Raw genomic sequence first — 14764 nt, 5'->3', positions numbered from 1 at the left:
AGTTAGGGCAGCTGGGTGGCTCAGTGGATAGAAAACCAGGCCTGAAGATAGGAGGTCCTAGGTTCAAATCTAGCCTCATACACTTCCTAGCTGTGTGATCCTGGGCAAGTCACTTAACCCCAACTGCTTAGCCCTTACTATTCTTCTGCCTTGGAATCAACACTTGTATCAATTCTATGATGGAAGGCAAGGATTTAAAAAAAGAAAAGAAAGAAAACTAAGTGACTCCAAATTCACTTCCTTAGGGTAGTCCTCCTTTGATTGATTCACTCAAACAATAATTATTTTGAGTGCTTTCCATATACAAGGCACAGTGTTATATTATTGAGGAAGATATGAAGAAGTATCAGACATTTTCTCTTCCTCAAGGAGCTCAAATCTAGTTAGGGTGACAGGAGGCCATACACAAAATAAAAGGTAAATAGCAACATAGGCAGCATTTGGTGAAGCTCGCTTTCCTTCCCTTTTCCCAAGACAACCTACTCAGAAGCAACAATCAAGTAGGCTGGTCTGAAGAATGGCAGCCCAGAAGTTCTACTTTATCTCTGCTTTGATCTGCTATCTGCAGGCAGCCTCAGCATGGGAGGGAGAGATCTGGTTCAGTCTTCAGTGCTATGGTTTATCCTAATGTGGTAACAACTGAGAAATTTTCTCAGATTTGATCCTAGCATGCACAGGATAAAGGAGTTCTTAGAATGAGAATCACAAAATATTAGAGCTAGAAGGATCTGAAAAGTCAGCTGGTCCAACCCCAAACCCAAAGCATTCATCGTATCTAACACCTCCTTGAGGAGAGATTCTTTAGTCTCTGGATAAAGACTTCTAGGGCTCACTGCTCCTGACACAGCCTATTCCATTTTGGACACTTTTAATTATTAGAAAGTTTTTGTCTGTCCCGTTGAAATTGACTTCCATCTAACTTCTGCCCTTTGGTCTTATTTCTGCCTTTTAAGGGCTAAGCACACAAAACAGTTACTCTCTGTGTGAACTTGATTAAGCCAGTTAACTTCTATGGGTCTACATTTTCACAACTCTAATTCCCAAGGAGGTGGACTAGATTACATCTAAAGTCCTTGCCAACTCTAAATCTTATGACTCTAAAATCCTTCTTCCATACAATAACCCTTCAAATAGTTGAAGACAGCTATTCAGTACTCCCTAAATCTTTTCCGAGTTAAGCATCTCTACTTCCTTCATTTGATCCTTGAAAGTCATGATTTTTAGTCTCATTATCACTTTGATCGTCCTCCTTTGGGAAGATTACAGTAAAACTGGATGCAATATTTCAAATGTGGTCTGACTGGTGTGTGGCCAAACCTCCTTTCCTCTATGGACTCTTAAAAAAATAATCCTTACCTCCCTTCTTAGAATCAATAATATGTATTTGTTCTAAGGCAGAAGAGAGGTAAGGGCTAGGCAATGGGGGTTAAGTGACTCGCCCAGGGTCCCACAGCTAGGAAGTGTCTGAGGTCACTTATCTCTAGGGCTGGCTCTCTGTCCACTGAGGCACCTAGCTGTGTCCCTCCTCTTCCCTCCCCTGAAATATTGCTGGCTTACATTGGGATTACAGCCCACTAAAATCCTTAGGTCTTTTTTTCACATGAACTTTTTCGTAGTTTTCACATGAACTATTTCATGCCAGGCTTCCCCATTCTTCATCTATATAATTGAATTTTGAACCCATGTGCAGGGTATTACATTTATCCCTATTAGATTTCAAATTGTTAGCTTTAGCTCTGATTTGATTACTGACCCTTTTGGCTATTCTTTCCAGTTTTTGGAGGGTACGAATTCAGCCTATTCTGGGATAGTCCTAGACCCATCAGGGACATCAGCTGGAGGAAAGGGGCTAAACAAGGGAAAAAAGAAAGAACAATTGGAAACCTCCATTCTACAATGGAAAGAGAATGGAAACAGTAGGTCTGTCATTCCTGGATGCTGTGTGAATTAAATAACGATCATAAAGTGCCCTGGAAATTGGAGTCCCACCATAAATAATAAACAGGAGCATAATACAAATAACCCACTATGCAGCCCCAGAGGAGGAAAACACATCACCAAGAAAAATGAAATAAGAAAAATGCACCAAAAAGGCCCCAGCTAACAAAATGGCAGTATTAGCCAACATCCCGAGGGCTCAGAGAGGGAGTGAGGAATGGTCTTGAGAAAATGATTGCAGGCCCTTGGCCATAAGTCAGGATTGTGGTGGCTGCTACAGTCAGTGTGGGACAAATACCACAGAGGAGCCAGGCACATTCCCACTATATCACAATGCTAGGCCCAGTTCCCGCTCTGGCATCCTTCCCTTTCCCTGGAAGAGTACAGATGGCTCCTTAGGCTGCTGGGCAAAGGCTGCTCTGGTGTCCTCTGGGGTAGTTCCACCCTGACAACAGCTGACTGTGGAGCTGAATCATGAATCTCTATAGACTCTGTGGCTCTCTTATTAGCTTCAAAGCCCAGGAAAACCTGGATCTAGCTTCTAGGGCTACTCAGCAGTCTCTAGGCTTTCTAGCTCCAAGCAGCCCTGCTTTTGATGATCTCAAAGCACTTAAAGACATAGAGATGGGGAAAGCCTTTTGGAATAGCTGAATTTTAGAGCTAGAAGCAAATCCAAATACCGTCGAATCCAGTCCTTTCATTGTGTGGATGGAGAAAATGAGGCCCAGGGAGGTAATGTGATTTTCCCAATGTCACATAGTGTCATGGTGGCTGAGCTGGGACTAGGAAGAGTCTAAGTGATTTGCCTTCCAATTCTCTGTTCCTTTCGCAGCGGGCTGCCCATGGTTGGATCCAATTATTCACCCAACGCCCCACAGGGGAAGTGTAGGAGAAAAGGGAGCATCCTGTCCATTTTAAGGGATGGGGAGACTGACAAATAGCAAAGTGAAGCCACCCAGCTTATGTCACATGCCATTTATGACCTGCTGAGGACTCTTGGGTACCTTTATTTCTAGAACATTTTGTTAACAGTCTTCATAACCAACTCCCTGTCACAATGGAATCATGCCCAAGTTCCCTCCTAATGGTCCACAGAGAGTGATGGTTTCCTATACCGAACGTTAATCATAAGTGATTGTTGAAAGTTTGTTGAATTTCCAGGGACCCCCTGAATGCTTGTTAGCCTTGACTTAGGAGATGGTGTCATTTAGGGGGCTATCCTTAGCAAATGAGTGCTTTTTGAAGCCTAAAAATCTTTCTAGGTGGATGGGGGGCGGGGGAAATGCATGTTTAATGGAGAGTCCTTTCTGGTCATCCTCCTGAGATGTAAATGGTTCACTATCCCTTTCAGCCCCCTCCCTCGCACTGAAGTGATGGAGAGAGGTGCCCCAGCCCATTGGCTCTGTCTCTGAAACATCTCAGTCAGATAAAGAACAAAGCACTCTCATCCACAGCAGACTAGGAGATGCCTCTCCTAATCACTTGCAATTGTTTCTTCTCAGGAAGATGAAAGTGAGAAGGCTGGGGGGCATATCTGCTTTCCCACCACAGTGCTTAAGAGAGGAGAGCACTGAGCCAAATGCTTCCTGCTCCTCGAGAAGCAGAGAGACAGCGTTGGCATTTCATCCTCTCTGTGCTGCAGTCAGTAGGCAAGTGCCGCCTGCCCCTCCTCCTCCAACCTGGAATGTCCCAGAGCTTTAAGGGAGGTCCTTTGCGGTTCCCAGCTGTCCAGGCACAGAGCTAAGAAGAGGAAGCCTTGGGTGCCCTGGCACCCTCCTCATCCATCGCCTGCCCTTGCTGGCCAGGACCATGCTCCAGCTCTGACTTGACTTCCATCCTCCATTAAGGTTTTCTTGTTCTGAATCCTGTACCTTGAGGATTTTGCTCCCTATTCTTTGCAAGGAGACACATTATTTTGTAAACCTTATCTTCTGTCTTAGTATCAATTCTAAGACAGAATATTGGCAAAGGGTAGGCAATTGGGATTAAAAGACTTGCCCAATGTCACATAGCTAGGAAGTGTCTGAGGCCAGATTTGAACCCAGCAACTCCCAGCTCCAGGTCTGGCTTTAGCTGCCCCATACTTTTCTTTACTGAATCTCTGTTTCTTTAGCTATTGAACGGAATGATGTCAAAATTCATAGGGCTGTTACAAGGAAAACACTTTGTAGACCTTAAAATATGGCATTTGTTGTTGTTCAGTCGTTTCAGTCACATCTGACTCTATGACCCTGAGTCAAGTTTTCTTGGCATAGATACTGGAGTGGTTTGTCATTTCCTTCTCCAGATTATTTTAAAGACGAGGAAACTGAGGCAAACAAGGTTAAGTGGCCTGCCCAAGAGAGTCACACAGTTCACAAGTGTCTGAGGCCAAATTTGAACTTAGGACGATGAGTATGACTTTCTATCCACTGTGTCATTTGGCTGTCCTGGCACATAGTTGGTGCTTAATGAATGTTGATTGAAAAATAGTGAACTCTGGTGGTGGGAACTTAAAGCATCATGGAAAACCAATGAGGAAGATGGTTGGGGTGTGGGAGGGAAATCTTTCAAATAATCTCATAGGGAGCTGTCTTTGAGGCTTATTGAGTATTATCAAAATAGCCTATATTAAAACAGTCTATATCAAAATTGTACTTTAAAGTTTGTTGTGGGGGAAGCTGGATGGCTCGGTGGATTGAGAGCAATGTCCAGAGATGGGAGGTCCTGGGTTCAAAAGCTGGCTTCAGACACTTCCTAGGTGTGTGACCCTGGACAAGTCACTTAACCCACATTGAGTAGCCCTCACCACTCTTCTGTCTTGGAACCAATACATAATATTGATTCCAAGTTGGAAGATAAGGATTTAAAATAAAAGTTTGTTGTTATTGTTTAGTTGTTACAGTCATACCTGACTCTTCATGACCTTATTTGGGATTTTCTTTGCAAAGATAATACAATAATTTGCTATTTTCTTCTCCAGCTCATTTTACAGGTGAGGAAACTGAGTCAAACAGGATTAAACGACTTGTTGAGGGTCACATAGCTAGTAAGTATCTGAGGCCAGACAAATTCTGGAAGATGAGTCTTCCTGACTTCGGGGCTGGCACTCTTAGGTTTAAAGTTTACTGAGCATTTTACATACCTCAATACTGTCTAACCTTCTAATTCCTCAGTCTCCTTATAACCCAAGATATAGATAGAAGTAGTCACATACTAGACCTCATTTCACAAGTGTACCATTTCTCTAATTAGAAACTCTGGCATTCCCCTACCTGATCATAAGCTTCTCACTCTGCCTCTTCCTGAGCATTGTCCCTCCTAAATCTTCAGTCTCATAAATCTCTAAATCCTCCACCCTTTCAGGCCATTACCCCTGCCCTGACTTCACTTTCTTTCCCCTCCAGTCTCAACCAAGTAGGTAGTCATTCCCACTCTCCACTACCCTTTGCTCTCTAATCCTTCACCCCTGCATCCTACAGATGCCCATTTCTTGCCAAACCCGAGGCCTGGATTATTCCCAATGTCTGTCTCCTCTGCTCCTATTCATAAGCTACTGAATAATACTACAGGAAATCTCACAACTGTGCGGAGTAAATTACAACTTCAAATGATCTAATCTTAACTGGGTCCTCACTGCTGGAGGAAGCTATGTGAGTAAGAATCCAGAAGAAAGTAATCAGTTTATGTTTGTATAAGGTACTTTCAGACCCCTTAAATTATATTACCTTAAAATAGGACCTATTAGAAGGGAATTCCTTTATTCTCTAATTTATTCCTTATTGTTCCACACAAGCTATTCCAAACCGTCTTTTCTCTTCTTGAATCTCCAGTACTATCCCTTTCCTACTCTCTCAGCTGAAGATCTTGCTTCTTTACTGAGAAAATAGAGGCCATTTAATGTGATTCCTTCTTTCTCTGTTCTCATTATCTTAAAACTGCTTAACAATATCTTTCACTCTTCCCTCTTTTCCTCTAGTCTCCAAATAAATAGACAGTCCTCTTTCTTTCCAAGGTCAGCACCTTTGTGTAAATGCTTGATACGTTCCATTTTCCCTAGAGATTCCACCCTCAATCATCCTCCTTCCCAGTCATCAAACTCTTTATCTTAATGATTTCTTCTTTACTTTCTTCAAATTTGTTAAAATCTTCTCCATTTTTATAAAAATCTTTGCTAGATGCTACCCTCCCCTTGAGCTATCATCTTATAGTCTTTCCTCCTTTATCATTCAAACTCCTTGAAAAAGTTCTCCATAACATAGCTGCTCTGATCAAGACAGTGATCCAAAACAATTCCAAAGGATTCATGATAAAAATGTTATCCACCACCAGAGAGATATCTGATGAACTCAATGCAAATTGAAGCATATTTTTTCATTTTACTTATGTTTCTTACTTTTAATCAGGTTTTTTCCAACATTGCTATTATGGAAATCTGTTTTTCATGGCTTCACTTGTATAATTGTTATCATATTGCTTGATACTTCTAAAGGTGAGAGAGGGGTGAAAGGGAAAGAGAGAATTTGGAACTCAAAACTCATAATGGATAGTGGAGTAGTCCTGAAGTCAGGAAGATTCATCTTCTTGAGTTCAAATCTGTCCTGAGATACTTCCTACCTGTGTGACCCTGAGCAATTCACTTAAACCTGTCTACCTCAGTTTTTTAAAATGTAAAATGAGCTCGAGAGGGAAATGGTAAACCATTCCACTATCTTTGTTAAGAAAATCCCAAATGGGGGGCAGCTGGTTAGCTCAGTGGATTGAGAACCAGACCTAGAGACAGGAGATCCTAGGTTCAAATCTGGCCTCAGACACTTCCCAGTTGTGTGACCCTGGGCAAGTCACTTGACCCCCATTGCCTAGCCCTTACTACTCTTCTGCCTTGGAACCAATACACAGTATGGATTCCAAGACAGAAGGTAAGGGCTTAAAAAAACAAACCAACCCCAAATGAGGTAACAAAGAGATGAATGTGACTGAAAATAACTGAACAACAACAAACTCTAAAGTTACCAATGATCTTTTAATAACCAAATACCTTTTTTAGTCATCATCCTTCTTAACTTATCTGTTGCATTTGATACTATTTATTACCTCCTCTTGTACTTTCTCTCCTTTTTTGTTTGTGTGTGTGCACACTGGTTCACATGGGCAACTACTGGTTCTTTCTTATCCTGTGTCCAAGCACTTCTCTGCAGATGACATACAAGTGCCTATATTTTTAATGTATATAAAATATATTAAAGTTCAGTCTCCTAACTGAGCTTCTGCTACATTATTAATAATCACCTGTTAAATATTCCAACTTGGATATCTTTGAGACACCTTAAATTCAATGTATCCAAAACTGAACTCATTATCTTTGTCCCTCATCCTTCTTATCTTCTAAACTTTAGATTTTTTAAGAAGGCACTGTCATCATTTCAATATTCCAGCAAATACAAGTAAACTCATAATATCCTTGACTCCTAGCTCTCCCTGACCCCACATGTATAATTAATTGCCAGATCTTCCCATTTCTATCTTTAAAATACCTCTCACATCTTACCTCTTCTTCCTACTCTCAGGAGTCTGAGATATTGGAAGAATGTTAGTGATGTCTTCATCAGAAACAGTGAAGTTTGGAAGAGGAGTTGGTAGAGAAGCTAGTTCACCTGCTTGGGCTGGCAAGGGAGAATCTTTGGGCATAAGGAAAAATCTAACCTACAGCTCCTTCTGTCTTCACCTGGATCATTGCCTTTTCTCCTAGCTCTTCTGTCTACTGAACCATCTGTGACTCAACTGCTCAGCTACTGATTTGGCATTCTGGTTTGCAGTGCTGACATTGATATGAGCATAAGCCTTGGAACTACAAGTGAAGTAAGTTCCATGGAATTAGTCAACACACAGGGAATCACTTTCTAATGGGCCCTATTTTAAGACACTGTGATTTAAAGGGCCTGAAAGTACTTTGGACAAACTTAACCTGATTACTTTCTTCTGGATTCCTACTCAGCCATAACTTCCTCTTCTCTCGATTTCACTTTGTCCCCCTTGTAATCTTTCTTATCTTACTTCTTCCCCACTTCCTCTCTGTTCACAACTCTATTCAAAACCTGATTCACTTTGGATGAGTTGGAGCTAAAAACTAAGGAATAAAAACACACATATACACATAGAGACACACTGAGTGTGAACCCACCTTCAACCTCTCTTCCTATAAAAGCTTTAGATTCAATGGAGAAGCTATTAAGTACTCCCCAATAGAGCAAACCTCACATTGACTATCATATGCCTTCTTAAACGATCTTTGAATAGCATTTTCTTTTTATTGCTTTGTGTAGTTTAACAGCTCCAATTGCGATTACTCCAGCTTATGATAAACCCTGGATCTATAAAGCTCTCATTCATTCATTATTTCCCTCTAGCTCCTTCTCAAGTTGTTTTTTTTTGGTGTGAAAGAGGGAGGAGAGAGAAGATAAAAAGATATCGGATTAACAGGGAAACAAATGAAATTGAAGACAGGTTTTCCCCTGTGACAGAGCCCCCATTATATACTGTTAAGCCAAACAAACAAGCTTTAGTGTAGCACAAGTGAGTCTTTTATATTTATTCTAAATTGGAAACAAAATTATCACCACCTTATCTTTAATGGAAGAAGCAGCTAATTGTTCTTACATATCACTAATTTCAGTGTTGGGAGAGAAATAATTATTTTTATTATTTTCTAATTGTTCAGTTTATACCAAGGTGTTGTACTGTATAGTACAGATGGAGCAAATGCCTTTTGTTCCTTGTTGTATGTCATGACTATGATGCCACTCAATTATTAATAGGGAGGAGTTATAATTATTCTGAGTACTAGCATGAGATAATTACAAACTATAGAAACAACTTCCTTCAGCCGGAAGATGTCTTTTCTTATCTGTACTCATAGTAAAGTCTGGACTTATGAGTTTCAGAAAGGAGGGGGAAATGTTTGAAATTGAATTTGAGAAAATAACAGAGTGACAGGGCTATTTAAAAGTGGAATAGGGCAGGATGGTACTGAGGATCCTCTCTTATCACTGACTCTCTCCCTATCTGGGAGAGCTGTATCTCCTAAGTCTTTCCATCTGTTTATTTTCTGCTTAAAATCTGCTCTTATCCAGTCCCTTGGTTGTTAACTGAAACATCAAAATTATCCTATGAGGGTCTTCTGCTTTCTGTAAATAGTTTTCTACTATGTGTGTGGGTGTGGGATCCTTTGAGATCCTTTGAAACTTTGATAGCCTATGATTTTGTGTGATATGTCTGTGAAGAGATCTGTTCATGTTTATTACTATTGACATCTCTTTGCCTTAGTGATCTTGTCTTAGTCTATGCTGATGTAGAATTAAGTACACATAAATGCAGGGAGGGAGCAGAGTACAGAAAAAAACCATCTACTTTGTGTGTGTGTTGGAAGTATACTATCTTATCCTACTTGATCCTATTGGGAGACTCCAGACATAGGGTGGCTAGATGTCTGCCAGACTGTTTTTGGTGGTTGTAGCAATGGAATGAAGTAACTCTGGAAAGAGCACTGGATTTGAGGTTGTAAGATCTGGGTCTCAATCCTGCTTAGATTAATAGTTGAAATCTATGGCATTTTCCTTGTAATCAAAATTGTGGGATTGTAACTAGATTCTCTTTTGGTACCTTATAACTCTAAATCCTAACATCCTATGTAGCAGAGAAAAGAGGGAGATGATTTCCTTCTCCCTCAGACTTATAGTTTCATTTTTCTAGGGCCTTGATATGTGAATCAATCTGACCTAGTGTGAGGTAAACACTCAAGTGAAAGGGATTCAAATCCTAGTGCTGCTCATGACGTTGGGATTTCTTCACTTGTCTGAAAAGTATTATATCATTCAGAACCATGGACAGCACAACAAAGTCTTTTGGCCTATAGTTATAGCTCATTCAATCTGAGCTCTGGAAGGGTCTTTAAAGGTTGGACATCTAGTGAAATCCTGTCATTTTTCAGATGAGGAGACTGAATTTTACAGAGACTAAGTCATGGGTTCAAGGTCGCACAATTTGTGTGAAATGGGACTAGAACTCAAACCTGCTGACTTGCAATATACTAGCTTGCTTGCCTTATTCTACTTCTCTTTCTCTCATGGCTTCTCCCTCTTATTTGGTCTCTCCTAATCCTTTTTTTACACTTCTCTTTTCTACCATTTGCAGGCAGTGTCTAGAAGGGAGAAGTAGCTGTAGTAAATGTTCACCCCTTGGTTGTACTTCTCAATGGTTTTTACCATACATGGAAAGGTAGTACTTTACTGGGAAGTCTGGAACTGTTTCCACTTTGCCCTGACAGGTAGAAATCAGAAAAATGGTTACCTCCTACTAATTAATTGCTCCTGTTTAAAATTTAGTGCATGACAGTCACTATGATAGCAGTAAGACATGAATCTGGCAAGGCATTAAGCCCAGGAAAGGGTGCAGGAAGGAAGAACAGTTTAGAGGTCAGAGGAGAGCATTCAAGGAATTATAGATACAGAATAGGTTACTAGGATTCAGTGCTATACAAAATCTGGGGGGCAGAGATTGCATTACTGTACTATCTTTTCCTTTCTTCTCCCATTTCTTGTAACTGGGCCAGAAAGAGTCCTTGGAATTCCCTCATTCCTTTCTCCCAAGGGATCCTTGTTTTGTAAGGGGTAGGGCTTTTTCAGAGCCAACCAAGCTGATGGTAAGGAAGACTTCCTTTGTCTGATTTTAATGAATAAATGACATCTCCAGCTATTGTTTATCCACTTTTGAATCCTAACAAACAGACTGTGACATCTGATAGAGTAGGTTATTAGCAGTGTAGAGACAGATGGCAGAAGACTAAAGTGAATGCTTCTTTATTGCAATGTGGCCATAAGTGAGAGCATTCCTTCTGCCTCCTCTAGCCACCCACACCTCATCTCACAAGACTCCTAGAGATCCCTTTACCAGCTCTTCTATGATTCAAATCATCTATGGAGAAAGCTCAGAACAAAGCAGAGGTGAAATGGCTGGTGGGCTTAAATTTGAAGCAATGTGAAGGTGGTTCTAGGTGATCTCCAAGGTCATCCCTAGATTTAAAAAAAAAATTTCTATGATTCTAACATTTGGGGTTATTGGAGATTTGAGAAAAAGACAGAGTTTAGTTGTAAAGTTCTGAAGAGCAAGAACTATATGTCTTCTCCCTCTTTTGTGTTCCTCTTAAAGTTCCCCATGTTGAGCTGTTCATGCAAAAGTTCATGAAAATGTGAATGAATGAGGAAGAAAGGCAGGATGGATACAGGGAGGGGATAGACAGTGGAAGAAAGATGATGAATTCAGAATGGCTGGAGTTCAGGGCAGTTATCTGAATGGAACTAAAGGAGGAAGGATGAAAAAACAAAGATAGTAACTAATATGAGAAGACTAAATATTAGGAAATATGATTGAATAATAACAATAACTCACATTTCTACAAGACCTTAAGGTTTATAAGAATATTCCACTGAGGTAAGTAGTGTATTACAATCTTCATTTTTACAGATGAGGAAAGTAAGGCTCAGAGAGGGAAGTAGCTAGTCTGGGGAGACATGTGGGAAATAGTAGAGTCAAAATTTGAACCTGGGTCCTTTTATTCCAAATACAGTATTCTTTTCAAAATATCACAGTGAGCAGCCCACTACTTTCTGTCTATGAGTCCTTAGGCTTTTTCTGTTTCCTTTTTTAAACCATTATTATCAAGAGTAATAATAGCTATAATTTATACTCATATAGTGCTTTAAGGTTTACAAAGCAATTTCCTCTTGACAACTCTGTGATATAGACTAAGTATTTTACAGATGAAATGAAGGCTCAGAAAGGTTATGTGACTTGCCCATGGTCAGTCATCCATTATTTCTGGAACATAATCCTTTCCCTCCCAATGACTCCCTCAGGGGACAGTTAGGCCTTCACTGACCTTCATTCATCCTCCGGAACTTTTCCTTGGACATGTACCCCAGCACCAGACAGCATCCTCTCTTCTGGAGCCCGAGTTCTGGAAGGAAGCACACAGTAAGATGAGTCAAGAGTGAGCAATGTGAAAAACACATCTGTGGGGACTGAGGTGTACATGTGGGGGATATGGGGCATCAGCCCAGACCAATGAAGGTTAGACCTCTTTTCTCTGATACTCCAGGAAAAATGTCTTCAGGAAGGAATGTGGTTTTCTGGCAGAGATCCACACCTGTATTCTCTGAGCCCTTTATCACCCTTCCTTTAAAATTGTGGCCCAGATTGCAGCTGAGTCCCAACAAAGCAAAGTTCAGAGACCAACCAACAGCTATTCACATGATAGTTTACTGGACTCAGAAGGGTAACTCAATAGTGTTAAAGCAGAGGTTGGCAGTCTTTTTTTGTGGGGGGAGAGGAAGAGAGGGATGAGCATGGGAAATTGGAAAAACAAAGCTATGAAAGTCAAAAGACTTTACACTTAGTGTGTGTGTGTGGAAAGCTCTAAGGTCTGGGGGGAATTCTGGACATCTTCACATTGTTCACAGGACACATAATTAGTCACCATCACTAATATGTGTTAAGGTACTGAGGATATGAAATTCTATTAATACAGTTTTCCTGCCCTTGAGGGGATCAGTGTCTAGTTAGGAAGGTTGAAGAGAGATTTAAAAAATATAAGCAGCCTAAAGTGGCAGGTGTTAAGTGTACATTATTATGCAAACTAATATAGATGATTTTATTAAAAAGTGAACAACAATAACTAATGTTTATTTTGGCAGCTAGGTGGCACAGTTTATAAAGCCCTAGGTCTGGAGTCAGGAAGATTCATCTTCCCAAGTTCAAATCTGATCTCAGACATTTACTAGCTTTGTGACCATGGATAAATCATTTAACCATGTTTGCCTCAGTTTACTCATCTGTAAAATGGTCCAGAGAAGGAAATGGCAAGCCTCTTTAGTGTTTTTGTCAAGAAAACTCTAAATGGGGTCAAAAAGTGTCAGACACAATTAAACAACAATGTTAATGTCATACTTTAAGGTTTGTACAACATTTTACATAGATTATTCTATTTGATTCTCACAAGGAGCCAGTGAAATTAATGTAGGTGCTATTATTATTCCCATTTTATAGATGAGGAAACTAAGGCTGAGAGAAGTGTGCCTAAGGGCACATAACTAAGTAAACACCTGAGGCAAAATTTGAATTCAAGCCTTCTTGATTCCAAGTCTATCTTTTCTTTGCTATGCCACATAGTTGCCTCTTAGAAAACCTTATTTAGTATCTTTTTTGGTGGTACCAACAACCTTGGCTTGGAGTCACCTCATGATATCACTGCTTTAATTACAAGAAATCACTTTGTGTCCTCAGGTCTAAAAGTGACAGATGACAGAAGCAAAGGGACCAGCCCAAACAACCAAGTCATAGCACAGTTACACGGTTTTACCTTCTCCTATTTCTATAGCATGGGACCATATACTTTAGAGCAGTGATTCCCAAAGTGGGCGCCACCGCCCCCTGGTGGGTGCTGCGGCAATCCAGGGGAGCAGGGATGGCCACAGGTGCATTTATCTTTCCTATTAATTGCTATTAAAATTAAAAAAAATAATTTCCGGGGGCTAAGTAATATTTTTTCTGGAAAGGGAGTGGTAGGCCAAAAAAGTTTGGGAACCACTGCTTTAGAGAGTGCCTTCCTTGTACAAGTGTGATTATCTCCATTTTACAGATGAGGGAAGGGAGTCTCAGGAACTAGGTGACATGCCCAAGGTTATAGGATTACGAATGGGAGCTGAGACTTGAACCTAGGTCTCCTGACTCCCAAATCCAGTGCTTTTCCCAAGAAGAAGCCATCTAAATTGCTTCGCTTTCCTATCTTTTTCCAGTTTTTCTCCCAGGCTTCTCTCCCAAACCTCTATGGGAGACAGGCTACTCCCTGAATAGAATTCTTTGAGAAGGAGAAAAAAATCCACTGAGAGCTGAGGCATATTTGCTTCCCCCTCAAGACCCGATCTTGATTTGATCTGTGTTTCAGCTCTTAAACCATGACCAGGGTGGGCACCTGCTGGGGCCTCCTCCCCACCCGGCCCTCACTCCACCGGCAGCAGGATGAAAGGGAGAGCAGGGCCCGTGACAGACAGCTAAATCAAACTTGGGGGCTCTTGCCCCAGAGAAAGGAAACGAAGGGCTTGCAATGGCAGGATACCATGGCCCGAGGAGGTCACTAGCTTTGATCTCTTGATTCTTTAAAGGGGCTTATTGACTATCAGTAAAGAGCAGAGGAGCAGATCTAAGTGTGGCTTTTCTAAAGGCACTCACGTCTTTCTTTCTTTCTTTCCAGCACGCTGACGCATCTGAAGGCACAGCCAACACGATCTCACTTCAAACAAACCTCCATCTCAGGCGCCCAAATTGACGATGTTAAGTTCTCTCATCCAAGGCCCTGGCCCTTTCTTTAGGGGATCCTGTGCTGTATAGGGCCGCCTGGATCAAAGCCCCTTTGATGTTTACTTACTATATTTGTGGATTCTTTCTAACAACCGTCTTCAAGAGGCAAGAATCCAGACTGCCTAGAAGGGGCAAGCGGAAGTATAAGCGACACACAGAGCTTTAGTGGAACAATAGCTGCTCAACAGAGACTGCAATGAAAGCCCGAACACACTGACAATGAGTATAGTTAACTATCCCATTATGATTGCATATGCATTGTTCCTCATTGGAATGATACAATTGCTGACAATGTCTATTATATTTTTCATTGGCTTTTTATGATCATCTTAAAGCACATCCCTAACATTTCCTAATTAAAGAGAGAGACGGGGAGGGGGGAAGGAAGGAAGGAGAGAGAGAGAGAGAGAGAGAGAGAGAGAGAGAGAGAGAGAGA

At 41.0% G+C, this 14764-nt stretch overlaps 1 protein-coding gene across 1 annotated transcript in view; it reads right to left on the bottom strand.

Moving 5' to 3' along the window:
- Nucleotides 1–14764, bottom strand: part of KIRREL3 (kirre like nephrin family adhesion molecule 3) — a 208830-nt gene that overhangs the window by 185614 nt on the left and 8452 nt on the right. Inside the window, exon 2 of the mRNA XM_044668979.1 lies at nt 11852–11929. Coding sequence (XP_044524914.1) covers nt 11852–11929 — 78 coding nt within the window. The remainder of the gene's footprint in view (nt 1–11851; nt 11930–14764) is intronic.

This window comes from Gracilinanus agilis, chromosome 3, assembly GCF_016433145.1.
Source record: "Gracilinanus agilis isolate LMUSP501 chromosome 3, AgileGrace, whole genome shotgun sequence".
In the NCBI taxonomy this organism is placed as follows: domain Eukaryota; kingdom Metazoa; phylum Chordata; class Mammalia; order Didelphimorphia; family Didelphidae; genus Gracilinanus; species Gracilinanus agilis.
The sequence above is the reverse complement of the archived record's forward strand: the minus strand, read 5'-3'. Positions and strand labels throughout refer to the sequence as shown.